At 35.6% G+C, this 19,105-nt stretch overlaps 1 protein-coding gene and 1 long non-coding RNA gene across 2 annotated transcripts in view; one reads left to right on the top strand and one right to left on the bottom strand.

The window, feature by feature from the left end:
* LOC121241142 overlaps positions 1 to 10,360 on the bottom strand; it is a 20,789-nt gene extending 10,429 nt beyond the window's left edge. The window contains exon 1 of the long non-coding RNA XR_005935666.1: positions 10,230 to 10,360. This is a non-coding gene — a long non-coding RNA (uncharacterized LOC121241142). The remainder of the gene's footprint in view (positions 1 to 10,229) is intronic.
* LOC121241141 (uncharacterized hydrolase YugF) lies at positions 9,392 to 18,923 on the top strand. Its single transcript, XM_041138786.1, has 8 exons — positions 9,392 to 9,755; positions 12,095 to 12,187; positions 14,166 to 14,374; positions 15,404 to 15,548; positions 15,638 to 15,710; positions 17,014 to 17,160; positions 17,356 to 17,481; positions 18,635 to 18,923. Exons 1-8 carry the CDS (start codon positions 9,481 to 9,483, stop codon positions 18,722 to 18,724), a joined length of 1,158 nt encoding a protein of 385 aa, XP_040994720.1. The 5' UTR covers positions 9,392 to 9,480; the 3' UTR covers positions 18,725 to 18,923.
* Positions 18,924 to 19,105: the final 182 nt, after the last annotated feature.

Genomic DNA, 19,105 nt, shown 5'->3' with positions numbered 1-19,105 from the left:
ATTGCAATAAAGAATTAAATCAATATAGAAAATAATTGATCAAACATAATCTAAGAGTCAATCCATTTAATAAAAAAAGCATGACTGGATCCATAAACAGAATAAATTCTATGATTATTTGGAGAAGAAAACATTAACGATGAATTGAGAATGATAAAACAAAAGAGTTTTAGTAATTGAAAATCAAATACATAAATCAAGAATAAATTAAAAATACCATCTAATGTGCAAGTTCATCCCTAACTTTACTTGAGAATTTAGTTACTCATAAATAGAATGGACAACAAAAATCTCAAGAGAAAAATAAATCAAACGGTGGCCATGAAAATTAAGTTTAGATCTTCCTCCTTCAAATTGAGCCTTCTCCCCTTCTTCTAGACTACCAATTTCATGCTAATGATGTGCTTAAATATGATAGGAAAGAAATCATAATGTCTTCATATTCTCGCACACAAAATCGCCTAAATTTTAGGACTCAACTTGGCAGCCATGTACATACTTCAAGGAGTTCGAATTTGGAAATTATTATTAGAGATAACTTTGTAGCCCTTTAAGATAGCTTTCTAACACATTAATAATTGCATCAATCCGATATCTGAACAAAAAATTATGATTAAAATAATGAAATATGTCCATTCTGTCTCCTATGACATTTTGGACTCTAATCCGAATTACTCTCAAATCTCATCATTATCTTTATTTGAAAAGTCCTACACTCTTTGAAAGTTCTTAGATTGTTCCAACATCTTGCCCACTTGAAAGTCCTTTGAATTTGAATGGGTTTGGACTTGCTCTTTTATAGACTCTGAAATTAAACATAAAAATCTGCTTAGGAGTTTTCCAAAATAAATAGAAACTCAATTCAAGAATGCACATTAATTTCAATTATTTTTATTAACATTATAGCATTTTAGTCCAGCAATAGGGTATTTAGAGTGTACTTTCGTACACTCATCATGACTATTTATATATTTTTGGATGCCTAACTTACTATCATGCTAAAGAAAGTAAGTTTGATCCTAAAATCAAGAAAGCAAAATTCTTAGGCTTTAGTACTGGTTTAAAAAGGTACAGACTCTGGTGCATAGAGTCAAAGAATGTAATAATCAGTAGAGATGTTACATTCAACGAGTCTGAGATGCTCAAGTCACATGAGCATAAAGGCTCCCTTGAAGGTAGCCATGATAGCGAAACACCTTGTGATTCGCAGAAGGTGGAATTTACTACTCCAAAAGATTCAGGAGTTGCTAATAAAGAATATAGACAACTTGAGGTTGATAGTCAAGTCACTGTATCTCCAAGTCAACCTGAATCAATTGCAACAAATAGGCCGAGAAGAGAGACATGTTTACCGGGACGTTATGCAGACTTTGTGGCGTATGCAATTCTAGCTGAAGGAGATCAGATTTGAACCACATACAAAGAAGCCATACAGTCTAGTGAACAGACTGAATGGAAAAGTGCAATGAGTGAGGAGATGCAGTCTCTTCATAAGAATCAGACATGAGAGCTTGTGCCGCTTCCAAAAGGAAAGAAGTGAATTGGTTGTAAGTCATTTTCAATCAGAAAGATGATCAAGTTGCTAAAAGTAGAGTGTGATTCAAAACTAGATTGGTAGCCAAGGGCTACGCTCAGACATAGGGAATTGACTATAGTAAAATATTCTCTCTTGTTGTGAAACATTCATCCATTCGGATATTGCTAGATTTGGTTGCACAATATGACCTTGAGTTAGCTCAGCTTGACGTGAAGACAACTTTCTTTCATGGTGATCTAGATGAGGAGATTTATATGTTTCAACCGGAAGGTTTTAAAGAAATTGGTAAAGAAAAATGGGTTTGCAATTTAGAGAAATCTCTTTATGGTTTGAAATAGTCACCTCGACAATGGTATAAGCGTTTCGACCGCTTCATGATTGACATGAAATACACTCGTTGCCAATATGATCACTGTGTGTATTTCAAACAACTTACAGATGGATATTTCATATATTTACTTTTATATGTAGATGACATGTTGATTGCATGTAAAAATAAGGTGGAGATAGATCGATTGAAAGTTCATCTGAGTCATGAGTTTGAAATGAAAGAGTTATGAGAAGCACGAAGAATATTGGGGATGGAGATTAACAGAGATAGGGTGAAAAACACAATTCACCTTACTCAGAAGCAGTATCTGAAGAGAGTACTACAACGCTTCAACATGGACTCGAAGACGAAGCCAGTAAGTGGCCCCATATTTCAAGCTCAGTGCATTGCAATTTCCTAAAAGTGATGAATAGCAGGACTATATGAAAAATGTCCCGTATGCAAGTGTTGTGAGAAGGTTAATGTATGCCATGGTGTGTATATGACTTGATATCTCTCAAGCCGTCAGCTTAGTCAGCCAATATATGCATAATTTTGAAAAGACACATTGGCATACAACTAAATGGATTTTGCGGTACATTCTAGAGACCATAGATCTTGGTTTGAAGTTCGAGAAGAGTGAAGATAGTCTAGTAATTGGATATGTTGACTTAGATTATACAGGTGATCTTGACAAATGACGATCGACAACTATATATGTGTTCACTATGGCTGGAGGACCAGTTAGTTAGCGATCTATTTTGCAGTTTACAATAGCACTATCATCCACAGAGGCTGAATACATGGTTGTAACAGAAGTTGTGAAAGAAGTCATTTGGTTACAGGGGCTAGTAACAGATTTGGGTTTTAAACAGCAAGAGGTTACCATTTATTGTGACAGTCAGAGTGCAATTCATATAGCCAAGAATCAAGTGTATCATTCTCGAACAAAGTATATAGATGTCCGTTTTTACTTCATAAGTGAGATATTAGATGAAGGGGTCATTCTACTTCAGAAGATTGACACTAAAGACAATCCATCAAAAATGTTGACGAAAGTCCTCACAGGGATAAAATTCCAACAATGTTTGGAATTGATCAATATCTCACACTGTTGAGCTCTTTCGGGTGCCTTGGTGCTTTAGGACGCATTTGATAGCAGAAATCTCTCATAGCAGATATAACGAGTATTTTGATGAAGGGGTGAAATCATTCGAAGGAAGTAACAATTTGTAGCATCCTAATATGGCACACTTGGGTGGAGGGGGTGATTGTTGAAAAGCAACCCAAGTATGAATCTGAATTTACAGTAGCCCCTCAAATGTCTTAGAAAATTGTTGCAGCCCCTCCAATGTCAAGCTTGGCTGCTACAGCCCCTCAATTGTTAATAATGGTGGCTGTTTGTCTCCTGAGTCATCTTCTATAAAAAGAGATCAGTTGTAACGAATTAAGAGTGTGAAAAATACGTAGAAGATGCCATTTGTAGAGATAAGGGTTGTTTTGTTGAAGTTTGTAAATTTTGTACAAACTTATTGAAATATATTGTTTCCACTCCAATAGATGTAGGAAAATTGCCGAACTACTTATATATTGTCTCTATCTTGTGTTTGAGTGTGTTTCTAGGTGGTTTTGGCACAACATTTGTTTGCTCAGAAAGCAATTATAAAAAAAATTAAGGAAATATAAATTTTAACTATTCTCCTCTTTGCTTATGTGAAAATGAAAAATTTTAAAATGAATTTAGTTTGTGTATACTTGCCAAGAAGGAATGGGACTGAGGGCTCCCACGCCGGGTATTGAAACTGCCGGCGATGATGTCAGGACGATTACCAAAAGTGGCTGTTGGGGACGAGATGTCAGCGAAGACTACCTTATTGACAGACGACGGGAACACGAAGTGGAAAGAAACGATGGGGCTGAATTTGTGGGACTGACGAAGTGGGGGAAAATGAAATTCGAAAAAAAAAACTGATAAATCTGAAAAAAATAAAAAAAATGACACGTCACTGCCAGTTCAATTTGTGGAACCTTTTGTGGAAGAGTTCTTCTACGGATTAGCCATTGTTCACTGCTGATCCGTAGCACACCTTAGCTGTTATTTTTTTTCTTCCTCTAAACGCTCGTTTTACCCAAACAAATACCCAATTCAAAATCCCACAACATCCCGTATCTGCAGCACTCGCGTCGCCCAACACTTGTGTCGCCCCGTGACGGCCATCACTCGATCTAGTGCCACCCTGCGCGGCCCATCCCTTTGTCTTGCACCACCCCTCGTTCCTCCTCTATCGCCCTTCGAATTTACACATCCCGCATCGCCCAGCACCTGCATCGCGTTGCTTGCCTAGTGCTACTCCGCAACGACCATCCCTCGGCCCAACGATACCCAGCGACGGCTCTCAAAACCTGTTGTGATCTCACAAGTGTTGGTTGGTTCATATATATTTACTTGGTTCTCGGTTCTCGAAAGCAACGTTTAAAGTTGTAGATCATAAAGTTAAGGTCTTTATGATTTAATTTTTTGAATCATAGTTAAGTAGTTAGTATCTGAGCTCAAAAGCCTCAGAAACACAAAATTTCAGAACCAACTTTTGGTACTCTTATATCATACATTGAGCTCTATCTCCAGTACATTGGTCCCTTTTTTTATATTTTCATTACTCTTAGCTACAAATGTAGTTCCTAAAGCTAAAGATTTTGAATGCTAATGTTCTTAAGCCACAGTGATTTTTAGTTTTGTGTTGTTCATGGATAAACTTGAGCTGAAACAGCCTCAAAAACCTCCAAATTATAGCACAGATGGATAATTCCTTTAGCTTAGTTTTCTATGAGATATCCTTAAGCCAAATATTGTAAAGTTCAATACTCTTTCACAAGTTTTCAAACACTCTGTTCGTTAAAGACAAGTATTATGTCTCTCATCTATAACTTGGGTAAAGATCCAGATTTCAGGGACTACGACATCTACGTTTATGTGCTTATCTATAGAATTGAGTTCATGTAACTTAAGAATTCAAAATCAATTCATCTTACCTAGTAAGACCTCGAATTATGTTGTCAGGAAGTGAAATTGATGTTAATCGTACTAGAAGTTCTCTGTAGTTTTTAAGGTTGAGTTTTTTTGACCCACATCATTTTTTTAACCAAGTAGTAATAATCTTAGCAATGCACAGGGTCAGCGTGTTCTTTCTTGAAGTGTTTTTTCTTTTTCTTTTTTTTGCTTTGTTTACTCTTTAGGAAAATTGTAGACTTTCGCCTGTCGGTGATGAAAACTAATAGAGATAAAACAATTTGAGTTTGTTTTAAAATTATCTGTTGCACCTGAAATAATATGATCATCTTCAAACATAGGTAAAATGATAATGTTTTTGCTAATGGAGTTAGGTATTTCACTCTTTCAAAACAAAAGAAGAAGACATCCATATCTGAGTTACTCTATCCTCAATTTCCTCTGTAGTCTAGGCAGCCAAGCAGAGACTCAGATTATTAGTCCATCAGCAAGTATCAACCCTGTGGGAAGTTTCACTTTGGAAACTGCCTCAACAATTTTTTTTGCAAGTAACTTTTCTTTTTTTGTTTTTGCTATATTCCTTAAAAAGAATGCAGTGACGTGCCTCTCCCAATTTTCAAGAGCCAAAGAATCACTTGTAGTAATGTCATTGAAGCTTTTGAACAATATTATTCTTCATCTTATAATTCATATTCTCAAATGATACTTGTCATCATTTTCAAAGGTCTTGTCATCATTTATTTTCTTTTACATTTATTTTTTCCTTTTATGACTTAAAACCTCCCTTTTAGATATTTTTTTTCTCATTGATTTGGCTTTATATCCTCTAACATTGTATGATTGGCAATCTGCTGTAACAGGAAGTAGTTCTTTTTGCAAGTAACTTTATAAGAAAAGTTTCAGGCCAGACATTAGTGTATTTTGTATAAAAGAGTTTGTAAGAAATAGATTGATAGTTGGAATTGTAAAATTTTGTACAAAAGATTTTGTAATATTTTCTTGTCTTTATATTGTTATTTATGTTTATTATCCACTTAGTTTGGCTTTGGTATCAACAGATTTTTTCAACTGTGTGGTTGTTAGCCTAAAGAAATGAGATAGCAAGTACTGTTTTGGATGCAAGGTAGCAACTGTGGTTTTTTCACTTTTTGGTCACAGCACTCTATGCGTAGTTTCCTATTTCTTTTTAATATCTTTCAAATGAATTGCTTTCAACCAGGAAAAAACCGATATGCCGCAAAGAAATGGAAAGTAAAAATTGATTGATTCTATGCTGATATTTGATAAATGATACTCAAGAATTTGTAAATATTTGACGTTGAAGCCACGTTGTTTGCCGGAATGTTATTCACGGAAGTGATTCGGTTGAAAGTGCAAGGAAAGAAATTGCTCTTTGATTCCCCGAAGGCCTTGCCAATTGGGGGAGTAGCCTTCACCCTTGGATCTATGAGTAAGGAGTAGTACTGTCACACAACCAACACCATCGAACAATGAGGAGATGTGAGGTTGTTGTACGACAAGAATGTAAACTGGACTTGTTGTGTGAGGTTTTGTGATGAAATTTATTATGGTTGTGAATAATGTAAACTGGACTTGTGGCTGTGAGGCTTTGTAATGAAATTTGTTGTGGTTGTAAAGAATGTGATAGACAGATTTGTTGATTATCTATTATATTTTGAAGTCTTTGTATTCTTAAAGTTGGTTAATCTTGATGTTTATTGAAATATAAAAATTTTATTTCCAAGTAGATTATAAAAAAATATACTTGCATTTAAACTCTTTCCAGGTGGATTATTTTTATGTTGGATTAGAATAGGTGTTGGATTAATATCCTTTAGAAATAAATTAAGTCTACAGATTTGGTGAGATGTACCTAAGCATGAACTTGTGGGTAATGTGGTCTTAGGGGTCTTTTTTAGAGTGATAGTGCATGACAGAAAGTTGCTGATGTCTAATGATTGGTACTGTTGTACATACATTTGGCTTTGAAAAATGATAGTATGCCCCCTAATTCTACTTTCCAACTCAGTTTTGCTCTTCGTAAATTCCGTTTCTTTCCCTACTCAGTTTTCTATTTCCAAGCAATTGATATGAGTTTTCTAACTCAATTTCCATTTGCAAGCAACTAATATCCATCCATCCAAGCAATATCATTCTCACAAAAACTAAACCAAGCACTTGTACACGTATAATACCTTTCTTCCAAATCAAATAATTTAAAATCCATAGCGATACTCAAATCTTACAAAGCACACATTTATTACAAAATATTTATAGAGAATTCGACAATTATAATTACGGCTAAAGGATTCATTTACAATTTTTCTATTAATACAATACAAAGCACCAACAGGATCGATCCACCAGAAGAATTTGATAGATAAAACACCTGCTGCAAGGCCAATTGAGTTGTGATCACATCGAAGAGATGGTCTTGAGCAGGCCTTCACAATTTCATTTTTAAATTTGCGACAATTGGCCTGAGCACAAATTTAACTATTGTGATTAAGACCATGATTCCTATCATCATCTTTCTTTTGTGGGGTCCTTTTCAGGCTGAGTCTGCATGCATAAGGTCAATTGTGACTTCAAGCAATTGTAATGAGTTAGGTAAAAAATAGAAATGTAAGCAAGTATCCCAAGCACTTAATGTCAATAGTAATATATCTGAAAAAGTAAGGTAGAATTGACTGAAAAAGTAGATTAAGTACTAAATATTGAGCATTCATATCAGAAATTGTTTTTTAATGTGATGCACACAATCAACTGACGAAAAGCATTAAACTCCTATTTAAATTACCTGATCGAAAGACAAAAAACCCATAGGTGCACGTCTCCAATTTGGCATTTTTATCCACCACTATACTCTAGGACACAATCATTTCAAAAGTTTACAAAGATACATCGACAGAGATCTCCATCAAATTTAAAATCCATAACATCGTAGAAGTACCAAGAATTCTATTTCATTGCCCCTCCTGACCAAACAAAACAAAGAAGCAGATAATTGCTCATAACACGAATTGAACAAGAAAAAAAAAATTAAACTGCTTCCAGATCAAGCATCTGAATAAGCATGAATGTGATGTTCACACCAGCTACAGCAAATGGGGTATTCCCAAACTGACCAATTACCTTCCTGCCTTTGGAGAAGATCCTGGAAGGTTTTCTAGATTTAAAGGTTCAGTGAGCTTCAAGAGCAAAAATATGAGCTTCAAGAGCAAAAATAATAGCAAGAGCTGCATAGAAGTCGTACTTAAACTTGCTTGACTCTAAAAATTATCTAGTTGGGAGAGTGCCACAACTCCAGAAATAAAAACAAATTGATGAGGCACACAGAATAGCCAGTGATATGCATCTAGTAGCACACAAGATATAAAACTTCCCACGCCCTGTTGTCAGCATGAAAAACATGAAAAGAAACTTAAGTAAAATAACCCAGAACACTTGCAATGTCCAAAATTTATGAACTATTTCATACTACCAGACTCTAATGGAATACAAGGCAGCAGTGCACTTGAGGTATATGTATGAAATAACCTGCTATCATTTGTTCAGGTTACTTATGTCAAGTAGAACTACAGTCCGAAGCATAAGACGGCTAAAAAATATTAAAATTAACAGGATCATTGTTTATCTTGGGGAAGGAAATACAATTGCCCTCCAAAATACTTCATTATTCAACAGAAATGATAACGCGAAAAATCACAAGGCAAGTGGGTTTACCAAGGTTTCTAAATTTGCTGGGGGGAAAAAGAGAACATATTTCATAGCCAACAAAGAAGCAACTACCAAATTCCAGTGGCTTCTGTTGCCCTTTTGCACGTTTTAATCGACTAGCTTTCTCCCCTTTCAGAAAACACTTTCATTAAAAATTAGCAGTCTTTTAGTTATCAAAATGTGTCTTTCAAAGAGAAAAATAAACATGAGAAAGGCGAGTGGGTTTAGAGCTGCCGAGAGAGAGGTTTGCAAAGCCATGAGAGGCAACATCTACAGGAGGGTACCATTAGTTTCTAGCAAATACAGAGAGAAAAAAGAGATGGAGTAAACAGAGAAAAAAAAGAAGAGAAATGTATGCTAAACCTCCCGCAGATCTGAGGGCTTCGCGTCGGTGGACTGAGAGCGGCCTCGCGTCGGTGGATTGAGGGCGGCTTCGCGTCGAATGGACTAAGGACTTCGCGATGGTGGACTTAGGGACCGAGGGCTTGGGGACTGATCTCCTCGGGAGGTCTGAGGTCGTGCTTGGCTGAGGTCGGTGGTTGGCTTCGAAGGCTGAGATCGAAGAAGACGAAGGGCTGAGGTGGTTCGGGAGGGGGCATTGATGGGGGATGGGGTTGGGGGGAACTGACTGAGGCTGAGAGACGTGCCCAGCAAACCGGTCCAGTGGTGTTAGTGAACCCGGTCCACACGTCAGGTGTGTTACGGCTGCTGCCAACAGTAGGCTGATGCGAAGATTATTTCTTTGTGAAAGGAATCCCAGCGGGACTCGATGGCAAATGTTGGATAGAATACGACTGGATCTGTATGTTGGGTACGTGGAGCAGTACCAAACACGTATCCATCCTCTCCGAGCACGGATTGAGGGACCATTCAATTCCAGAGAGGACACTCTGCTTCTCTGAAGCTATGGCATGCACGACGTCCCCAGTACTGCCACTCGCAAAACCTGATTTTATTCCTCTCTCCTCTCGGATAAAAGAGAAGATTGCATCATCTTCAATCTCTTGTTGCAGAACTCATCCCCGTCAATATTCAGTTCTTCGCAGAGTTTCCAAGTTTCATCCGATTATCTCAAATGGGTGTGTCGTACATTGTCGTTCAAACAATCAGGTTGAACGGAATAGCCTATCCAGTCAGGGAACGGCATCCAATAATGATCTCACGCTTGACGTTCAAATCCGGTAATGGGTTTCGAACCTTGTTATTTTGGAAATATTCGATTTGAATTTGTCGGTCTGGTTCGTTCTGCAGGAAACTGGTGGAAAAGAAGTTTGAAACTTTTCTGTTTGCGGGGTTTGAAATAAATGAATTAATAAACCAAATTTTTTATGAATTAGACATGTGCATACGTCTGTGCCTGTGTTTAACTATAGAAACCTTCGTTTTTTTGAAACATTAACTACAGAAACTTAAGTGCATTGCTTGTGGTAAATTTGTTGTCTTGTCCCACCTTCTGGTAAATTTGTTGACTAAGTTTTGATTAAATGGTACAACCAAGTTTAAGTTCTTTAGTGTTTTCACTCTTTCTATTTGTTTTGGTGATATTTAAAATAGCACTTGTGGCGTTATCTTAATCGACCAATCTTGCCCTTCCTAAACCGATGAATGTTACTGCAAACATGTAGCCTCTAACATCTACCACTTTCAGCCTTTACTTAATTGCTTTTTCAACAAACACTCCTCTGTAGCATTTCAGTCATTGATCTTCATTGCGAGGGGCTGTATCTTCTTAGAAAATTTGTCATTTTTTCCTCTATTGGTGATCACACAAGCTTCTTAGAAAGGGCTAAAGGGGTGCATATCTTACTTGAATCTATTGACCCATCTTATAATAATCAGCCGCGCATTTTTTTCTTTCTTCTAACAAAGAGGCAGATGCGAGGACTAAACATAAAGGACCTCACATGCACGAGGTTCTTTTTTTTTTTTTTTTTTTTTTTTTTTTCTTGTTATTTGTTATGGTACCATTAAGAAATTTGCCAACGGATCATAACTTTCTAGGATATGAATGACTTCGCCAAAGTTTAGGAACATTTTGTATGGTGTATTGATTCCTTACTGCAAACATTGAGGATCTATAGGCTCCTTGCTTCCTTAACTAGAATATTTAAACCCTTCATGATGGAGGTAATCATTCATTTTGAACGGTTACTTTCAGGAAAGTAAGTCAATAGATCCTTTATTTTTGCATCAAGACTCAGCAGGATGGCTGACAAGACCTATCAGAGGATGAGGAAGAATGCGTTTATAGTTTGCTTCGCTATGAACTCTTCATTTCCTTTGTCTTCTTTTCCCTTCATGGAAATCAGCCATCCGAGCTAGGCTTGGGGCTCAGATCTTATTTATTGGGTCCCATTTTGTATATGTTGTTCCATCCTTGAGAAACCATTCTGCAGATGAATTTCCAATCTTCAAATCTGTCAAATATATATGAATTAGATATTTAAAGACATCTGGCTCCAAATACCAACTTGGCGTTGAAACAGGACGCTGCTGAACCTAAACAATACATGTTTTTTAGCATTTTATGATTGTGAAAGAATTATTAGTATGCCTTTATTTAATATGACCTCAACATGCAATTAGTAAATTCAATATATTTTGTTTCCTTCATTATCAATGGGTAATAAAGAGTATACTTTTAATATAGAATGGATTGAAGATGGCCTAACCACTTAGGTACCTCTAGGTTGGTGCCTCTGCATAGACATAATTATGGTGGTTAATTGTCTTGTCAATAATAGTTGGTGGAAGATTTCACTTTGATAGCATAATAACCTAGGGGCCAGCAATGAGCGTAAAAATTCAAATTTCAGTGGTTCATACCAGTGAGGCTTATGTGTGGAGCCTGGTTGTGTTTGTGGCAGCCTAGTTTGATGATCCAACCCGACTGACAAGGATTCGTTGCAGTTTTTTGGTGGATTTTTTTAATGAGTTCTCACACATATATATATATATATATATACATATACACATGTTGTATTATTCCCTGTATGGCTGCCGTACTGCCGTATCGCATTTGCTTATCATCTGAAATAAAATCTTCTGCATCTCTGTGGATGTAGGCACGTTGCCAAACCATGTAAACCTTGTGTCGTGTGTGATTGATTCCACTTTTTTGTTTTACCTTTTGTCTTACCATTCCTAACAGTCAACTCTACTTGCCGATCCTTCTATAAATAATGTGGAGATCGATATGCTTACTGGGCCCCCCTTGTGGTTGTCCTTCCTAGGAAATGTGAGTCCATATAAATTACTGTAAATTGCAATGATTCACTCTACACATTTCAATTTTCTGATTCTTTTGAATTACCATTGTGTCTTTAACATGATCTTGAGTGTCTTTATATGAATACATTTTTTTTAGATCAAGTTCTATTACCTTGTTTGAATAAAAGCTTCACCATTATTTCATGTGATTGTTACACACGATGCAAGCTTTTATTTTGTATATTTTTGTTTTTATTTTTGGACGGAGTCAATTATTATATTTTTCTTAATTTGTCTTTTTGTCTTGTAGTATGTGGAACTGGAGAGGTTATTCTATTCGCTACCAGTACTCTGGGAACAGTGGCCCTGCATTAGTTTTAATTCATGGTTTTGGAGCAAACAGGTCTACATCAATCACATTTTGCTTCTCATTAGCAGCACCTAATTGATATAGGTATTGAATGCATAAATTGCTAAGTATATTCATTCTTCATATAAACTCATGTGCCGATTGCATGCATACTCTGACGCTTGAATTTTGGTTTAAACAAGGGTCAGGTGGGACAACTTCTAGGCATGATTAGGATTGAAACTGTTTTAAGTATATGGTTTGATGGTTTGTCTTTGTGACAATATATTTTGTGTTGTGAAGTTGAACAATGGATGGACCTCATTTAATTGGTAAAACTGCATTTGCCCACTCTTATTTCTGTCTATACAGCATTGCAGGGTAATTTTAGGAGAAAAAACTCAAGTTCAGAGCCTATGAAAGTGTTATAACAAAAAGAGTTATTTCATAAAGTTTTAAATCATCCAGATTGATTACAGTACTGATGGTCCCTTATGTGACTTGGTATTAGGTGTCACACCGTTCTATGCAATAATCAAATCCTCGTATCTCGTCAGTGTTGGTGTATCTTACTTCTTTGTCCTCGAAATTTCTCATGTTAATTAAACATTTACTAGTATGAGTAATATTTGTAACCCAGAATTATGAAAGTGAATTTAGTGTTTAAAAGAAACTCGGTTTTTTAATATTTATTTTTTATTTTTTGATAGCCCAATATGAAAGTGAATTCAGTGTTTAAAAGAAACTCACTTGTTTAATACTTATTTTTGATTTTTTAGTAGTCCAATCCTCTTCGTTTCATAGCACAGGATAAACCCCCTCCCCACCCTAATCACCAGAACCCAAATTTGGTCCCTTTGGTTTGGGTGCATCCATCCATATAGGGCAGTGTGGTTAACAATTAGTTTCTGGAGGATTGATGCATGTGTTGGAATTGTTGTGGGATTATGCTTGGAGAATCACTGGTATATCATTCGGGAAGGTTCTGCAATAGATTTGTAGCAATAGTCATATTTGAAGCTCACCACAGAAATGAAACATCACATTCATTTTATATTTATCTAAATTACTAGACATGATTTTTGTACTGTGTTAATGCCTATAATGAGACAACATATAGTGACTACTCAGTTTGTTAACCACTTCATCGATCATTATGGTTAAGGGATATACTCAAGCAAGGAACCAATATAATGATTGTTGAAATGTATTAACCTGACTGACATGACATCTCCGTGAACTTTCCCTCTAGCTTATTTTTAGCACTATACATACTGATGCTTATGACTCAAAACAAATGCAAGAACACATTGACACCTTCTATTTTTAAATGAGTGGAAGCCTAACCTTCTAGTTTATTTTAAGGAAAGTACTTCATCGTGGTACCCAAGAGGCTTAATTTGGAAAAGCTAGTTCTTTGAAGAGTATATTCCACCAATAGAACTTGCATAATTCTTTGAGGCTAGCCTTATATTTTTAAGCCTTTGGTCGAGTATAGCAAAGCAAAATGGATTTATGAGCATAGAAATGAGATCATAGAAGAGAATATTTAAGTATTTAATACTACTTCAAAATATGTTTTACATCAGGATTGCATACGTTAAGATTGCATCAATGTCTATCCCTGGTAAATGAGCTTAAAAGATGAACTAGAGGCGAAGCTATTATCTATTTATGATATGAACTTAGAAGGGGGAAGTAGCAGAAGCTATTATCTATTTATAATCACCGGTACACAATTTTTTCAAAGGCATATTTCAGAGTGGCCCCAGTCAACAGAAAAAGTACAGCACTAATGGTTATGCATCGAATGATCAGCCAAGAGTCTAACTTCTGAAACTCATTTACATGTCCAAGGGTCTATGAAAAGGCTCAATTCCTTTTGACGGGTTCTGGTTGCAATCTAAAAGCTTGATGGTTTATTTATTTATTTATTTTTTATTTTTGGTAGTGCTCATAATTTTCATTCTTAAATTATTTGCATATTTGGCGTGTCTGTTAGTACTTGTGACTCAATTGTGGATGGCTGCAGTGACCATTGGAGGAAAAATATTCCAGTTCTGGCAAAATCACACAGGGTATACGCGATTGATCTTATTGGTTATGGATACTCGGATAAACCAAATCCTCGTCAATTTAGTGACAACTATTATACATTTGAAACATGGGCCACCCAACTAAATGATTTTTGTAACGATGTGGTTGAGGATGAAGCATTCTTTATATGCAATTCTATTGGAGGTGAGCTCCTTTTCGATTTTCTGGCTTTAATAAATTAGTTATTGGTTATAAGCTTTGATACTTGGCTAATTTATGCATATTCTTTTTTATAAAAGCTTAAAATCCTATTATTTTTTTAGCAGCTATGCAAAATTATTTTTGTGCAATATGCAAGTGTAGAACTAATTTAAATTTCATGACTTTCTATTAAAATATAAGAACCAAAATAAATGCATTTACTTTACAACTGCTGATTATTGAGCTAGGGTCATATTGCAGCCGAGTCTTATATGTTGTAGAGATTTTTATTTCATTATATACTGGTACTCGACTTTGGGTTTAAAAGCAATGTTGCATAATGCTGCATTCTGCCATATATGTTCTGTGTTTTGCATCCTAATATGTTGTTCTTCTGAATTTATTTTTTCCCAGAAACGTCAGAAAAAATGCATAAATCATCTGACCTTTTGGGTTGATGCATGCGAACTTGGAATCAATATGGTTTACAAAGTCTCAAAAAAGGAATTTGTATTCTTCTGTCTTTGCTAATTTTAATAAGATATAGTTTCCAATCGTAAAATGCGATGTGCGCTTGTTTATATTGCTTTGCTCCCTATCTCTGTTTTTTTTTTTTTTTCTTTTCCAGTACTTGCTGCTGAGAATTTTTTTTCTAGGCATATTTATTTTTAATACATTTATCAGACAACCTGAAGGACTATCATCTTGACGTGTGAAGGATGCTTTCTTGCTTGTGCTCATTTCTTAGAACTTTGTGAGAAGATACTGCTGTAAAATATGCTGTCTTTAAAACCTTCACGTCATGTCCTGTCATGATTGGTGTTAAAAACAATAGATATAAATATTCCCATCAAAATTAGCCACCTAATTCAAACCCATTGATATATTTCTTCTCTAGTGCTATTTTCTTTGGAAACAAGCCTTAGATCTAAATTTTTTATTAAATTCAGAAAAGTAGGTTGATGATGAATTTAATAATAGTTGATGATAACGATGCATTCAATGAAATTTCTTTTTCTGGTATTTATGCAGGAGTTGTTGGTCTTCAGGCAGCGGTTATGGCACCGCAGATCTGCAAAGGCATCATCATTCTAAATATATCTCTTCGTATGCTACATATTAAGAAGCAGCCTTGGTTTGGAAGACCTTTCATCAGGTCATTCCAGAGTTTGCTGAGGTAAAGATTTGAGTAATAGCTTCTTTGATGGGCTATTATTTAAGGTTGCATCTGTAAGACTTTTAAAGATAGTCATGCTGTTGTGCCAGGAATACTGCTGTTGGAAAATATTTCTATAAAATTGTTGCTACACCGGAATCTGTGAAAAGTATTCTTTGCCAGGTATTCCGATATACAAATACTGATATTTCTAATCAAATTATTAGTGCTAATTACACGAAGGGCTAATTGAAATAATGAATTTTAATGAATTTAGCTCTAATGTGGTAGTTCAATGCCTCCAACTTCACTATAATTTTTTAAGGTTTACAATTTTACTTGGACCTGTTCGTATGTTTTGCAAGATATCACTAAGTGTGCACAAATGTCTTCAGATGTTGTTAATGGTTACCAAATTTGGCAATGCTTCCAAGTCCTCCACAAGGATAAACTATCATTTTCTTTTCCCTACATCTTTTCCTATAAAAGAACATAAAAATTCTTCCAGTAATTTTCACCATTTCGTGGGAATTTGTAACCATTCTTCTTTTTCCTTCCCTTTTCTTTCACCATATAAACTTCATTGATTCATCATCTGTAGTTCTTTATTTAAATGGAGTAATATCATAAGAAACTAGAATGCAAACCACATTCAGTGGACCTAGTTGAGTTCAAGATATTCTCTTTTGATCTGAATTTAATCTTTGAAACATTGTTGATTCAGAACCAAATCTTGTATGCATCAGATATTTTCACTTCAAGCTTGGAATAATCTATCAACCCATTGATATTTGATGCCTCAATCCGTAGTGATCAGATTGATATACATGCTTTTTTCATTCGAGCAATTATGAATTCATTATTTATTCCTTATCACAAAGTCGGGAAGTTAAAAACTCGCCCTTTTACATACAACTAAGGGCCTGTTTGGGAACACAAATGTTCTCAGATATTCTCAAACTGTTTCACTACTATTCACAGATATTCTTAATATCTAAACAAGCCCTAAGAAGCTTTTATGCATAGAGGTGGTAAAGTATATCAAGTACATGATCAGTTGGCATCTTTTTTATGCACATAAATGGATCCACTAACTCTATATACAGGAAAAGACGAAAAAAAAAGCTACAAATGTGACATACTTGACTGTGTTGTCATTGATTTATATCTGCTGCATATTTCCTGCCTAAGAAAAAGCTTCCTTCAAGAATGAACCTCAATTTTTGTAAATTTTATGGTAATTCATTTTGGAGTTGAAATTCAGGAAATGCTGTGGATTTTAAGTTAAAAGAGATGGTTTAGAGACAGAATATTTACTGGTCATTTTAGACTAACGATTGATGCCTTGATCTTAGAAAGTGCAGTAGCATACACTAGGGACTGAAATGTTGCACAATACCTATTCTAAGTTGTGTGTTTAACTGAAAAGAATGAATCCAGCCATAACTTTACTGGTGCCGATTGCTTCTGATTAAATAAGTTTCAGTGTTACCATGATACCTCCCAAGTGACGGAGGAACTGGTTAAGAAAATACTTAATCCAGGATTGGAACCTGGTGCTGCTGATGTGTTCCTTGAGTTTATTTGCTACTCAGGCGGCCCTCTTCCTGAGGAACTTCTGCCTCAAGTTAAGGTCAGTGTGTCAATTGTATTTCAGTTTGTTAATACATCCTACAAGTACAAAGTTGCGTGAGTCTTGAGAGCAAACATCCATGCCAGAAAGAAAAATGCTCAAATGTAGGACTGTATCCAAGCCAGTCTTGCAGGATCCATTGAAGTGAGACCAGCATTTGTAATGAGACTAATGATCCTACTTTTCTCTTTACAGTGTCCAGTTCTAATAGCATGGGGTGACAAGGATCCTTGGGAACCCATTGAGCTTGGTAGAAACTATGGGAATTTTGATTCTGTTGAAGACTTTGTCATCCTGCCCAATGTTGGGCACTGCCCCCAGGTATTTCTCTCTTTCTCTCTCGCTCTCTCTCTCAGATGTGCACACACACACATTGACTAACTCCCACCCACCCGCCTGCCCTCACAAACAACACATGCGGCAATGTCTTGATTTGGTGGTGTTTGTGTGGCACAATAAAGAGTATTCTACACCTGCTTTGGAGGGCTATGTATATAGTTCTATTTATATTTTGTGTGAAAAATGTTAGCTCCTGCACAGCTTGTACCATGGTAATTATGTTCGCAGTTCATGGATGATTTAATCCATCATTATAAGTTTTTAATCTGTTAGGAGGTATGCAATAAAACTGGAATGTATCCAAAGCTTTGAGGTGTAAGGGCTGTACTAGTACATCCCTTACAATGGATTCAATAAATGAACAGTAATGGACAAAAATCCATTATAATGGACTCAATAAATGAACTGGAATGTATCCAAAGTTTAGCTAGGTGGCACAAAAATCCATTATAATGGACTCAATAAATGAACAATAATTTTAACCCAAGATTTATTCATTGGCCAAATCTGGGCTAGGTAAATATTATTTTCACCATAAACAATTATCTTCTCGTTGCCTATTGTTCCTCCCGTGCAAAAATACTGTAGAAAAAATATATCCATTGTGAATATATGACCGTTGAAAAAATATGATTGTTGTAAAAAAAAAAAAAAACCATTAGAAAATTATATCTGTTAGGAATAATATGAACGTTAGAAAATAAATGTGTATTTTTTTAATAATGAATAAATATTCAAATTACAATTAGAATTAAAATAAATAAAAAGGTAAAAATCAATATTTTAATATAATAGTGATAGATTTGGAGAGTCTGTTATTTGATGTTAAAAAGTGGCTAGTTAAATTTATAAAAATGAATTCTTTAGCCAAATTTGGCTAAACTTGTTGAGTCTACTACTAATGCTCTAAGAATCTAAACAGAACTTTCTGTGCACGTGCTATTATTTCAAGCTCTAAAGCACTGATTTCTGATGTTCCATCAATGCCAAATCATTCACTAACTGTGGAGAGAAAGGGCCTTTTCCCTATCTATACTTGAATGTAATCGCTTGTTGTTTAGACTTCAACATGAAATTAATATTGTTATTGATGATAATCACTTTTGAATATGATGATTTGTTGATGGAAATGAAGGATGAAGCACCTCATCTTGTGAATCCACTTGTCAAGTCATTTGTGGCACGCCATGCTACCCCATCTGCTAGTGTCTCCACAACTATCTGATCAATGGCATGCCAGTTTGTTGCTAGCTTCCTTAGTGCGTCTGAGATGTTTATGGTTTATCCTTTGTCAAGGCACTGCTAGCCAAGTTTCGCATTCCCTTTTAATCAACACTACAGTATGTTCAAATTCAGATGTGGGTTACAGCACTTTTTTCTTCTTTTTTTTTTTTTGGGAAAGGGCTTGCAGTATGTAATTACAGATAGTTGAATCGGGTTCAAAACTTAAAAAATATACAATCTCAATCACATGCACCAAACTCAGTGGTTGGTTTATCATCCAGTCCAGCTTGTGCAGAAGTATTAAAGACGGGGCGGACTACTTAGGTGCATCTTTTTGTGATTATTAAAGACGGGGAGGTATTACAATATGAGAAAATCATGG

Source organism: Juglans microcarpa x Juglans regia, chromosome 7S (genome assembly GCF_004785595.1).
Source record: "Juglans microcarpa x Juglans regia isolate MS1-56 chromosome 7S, Jm3101_v1.0, whole genome shotgun sequence".
Classification (NCBI taxonomy): Eukaryota; Viridiplantae; Streptophyta; class Magnoliopsida; order Fagales; family Juglandaceae; genus Juglans; species Juglans microcarpa x Juglans regia.
Note: the sequence above shows the minus strand (reverse complement) of the source record. Positions and strands in the feature narration are given on the sequence as shown.

What these genes read in the sequence shown, in the direction of transcription:
- LOC121241141 (XM_041138786.1), top strand. Translation starts at nt 9,481, where the DNA reads ATGGCATGCACGACGTCCCCAGTACTGCCACTCGCAAAACCTGATTTT. An exon ending in TATATGCAATTCTATTGGAG is followed by an intron (nt 14,375 to 15,403) that starts GTGAGCTCCTTT and finishes GTATTTATGCAG; the next exon opens with GAGTTGTTGGTCTTCAGGCA. An exon ending in TCATTCCAGAGTTTGCTGAG is followed by an intron (nt 15,549 to 15,637) that starts GTAAAGATTTGA and finishes CTGTTGTGCCAG; the next exon opens with GAATACTGCTGTTGGAAAAT.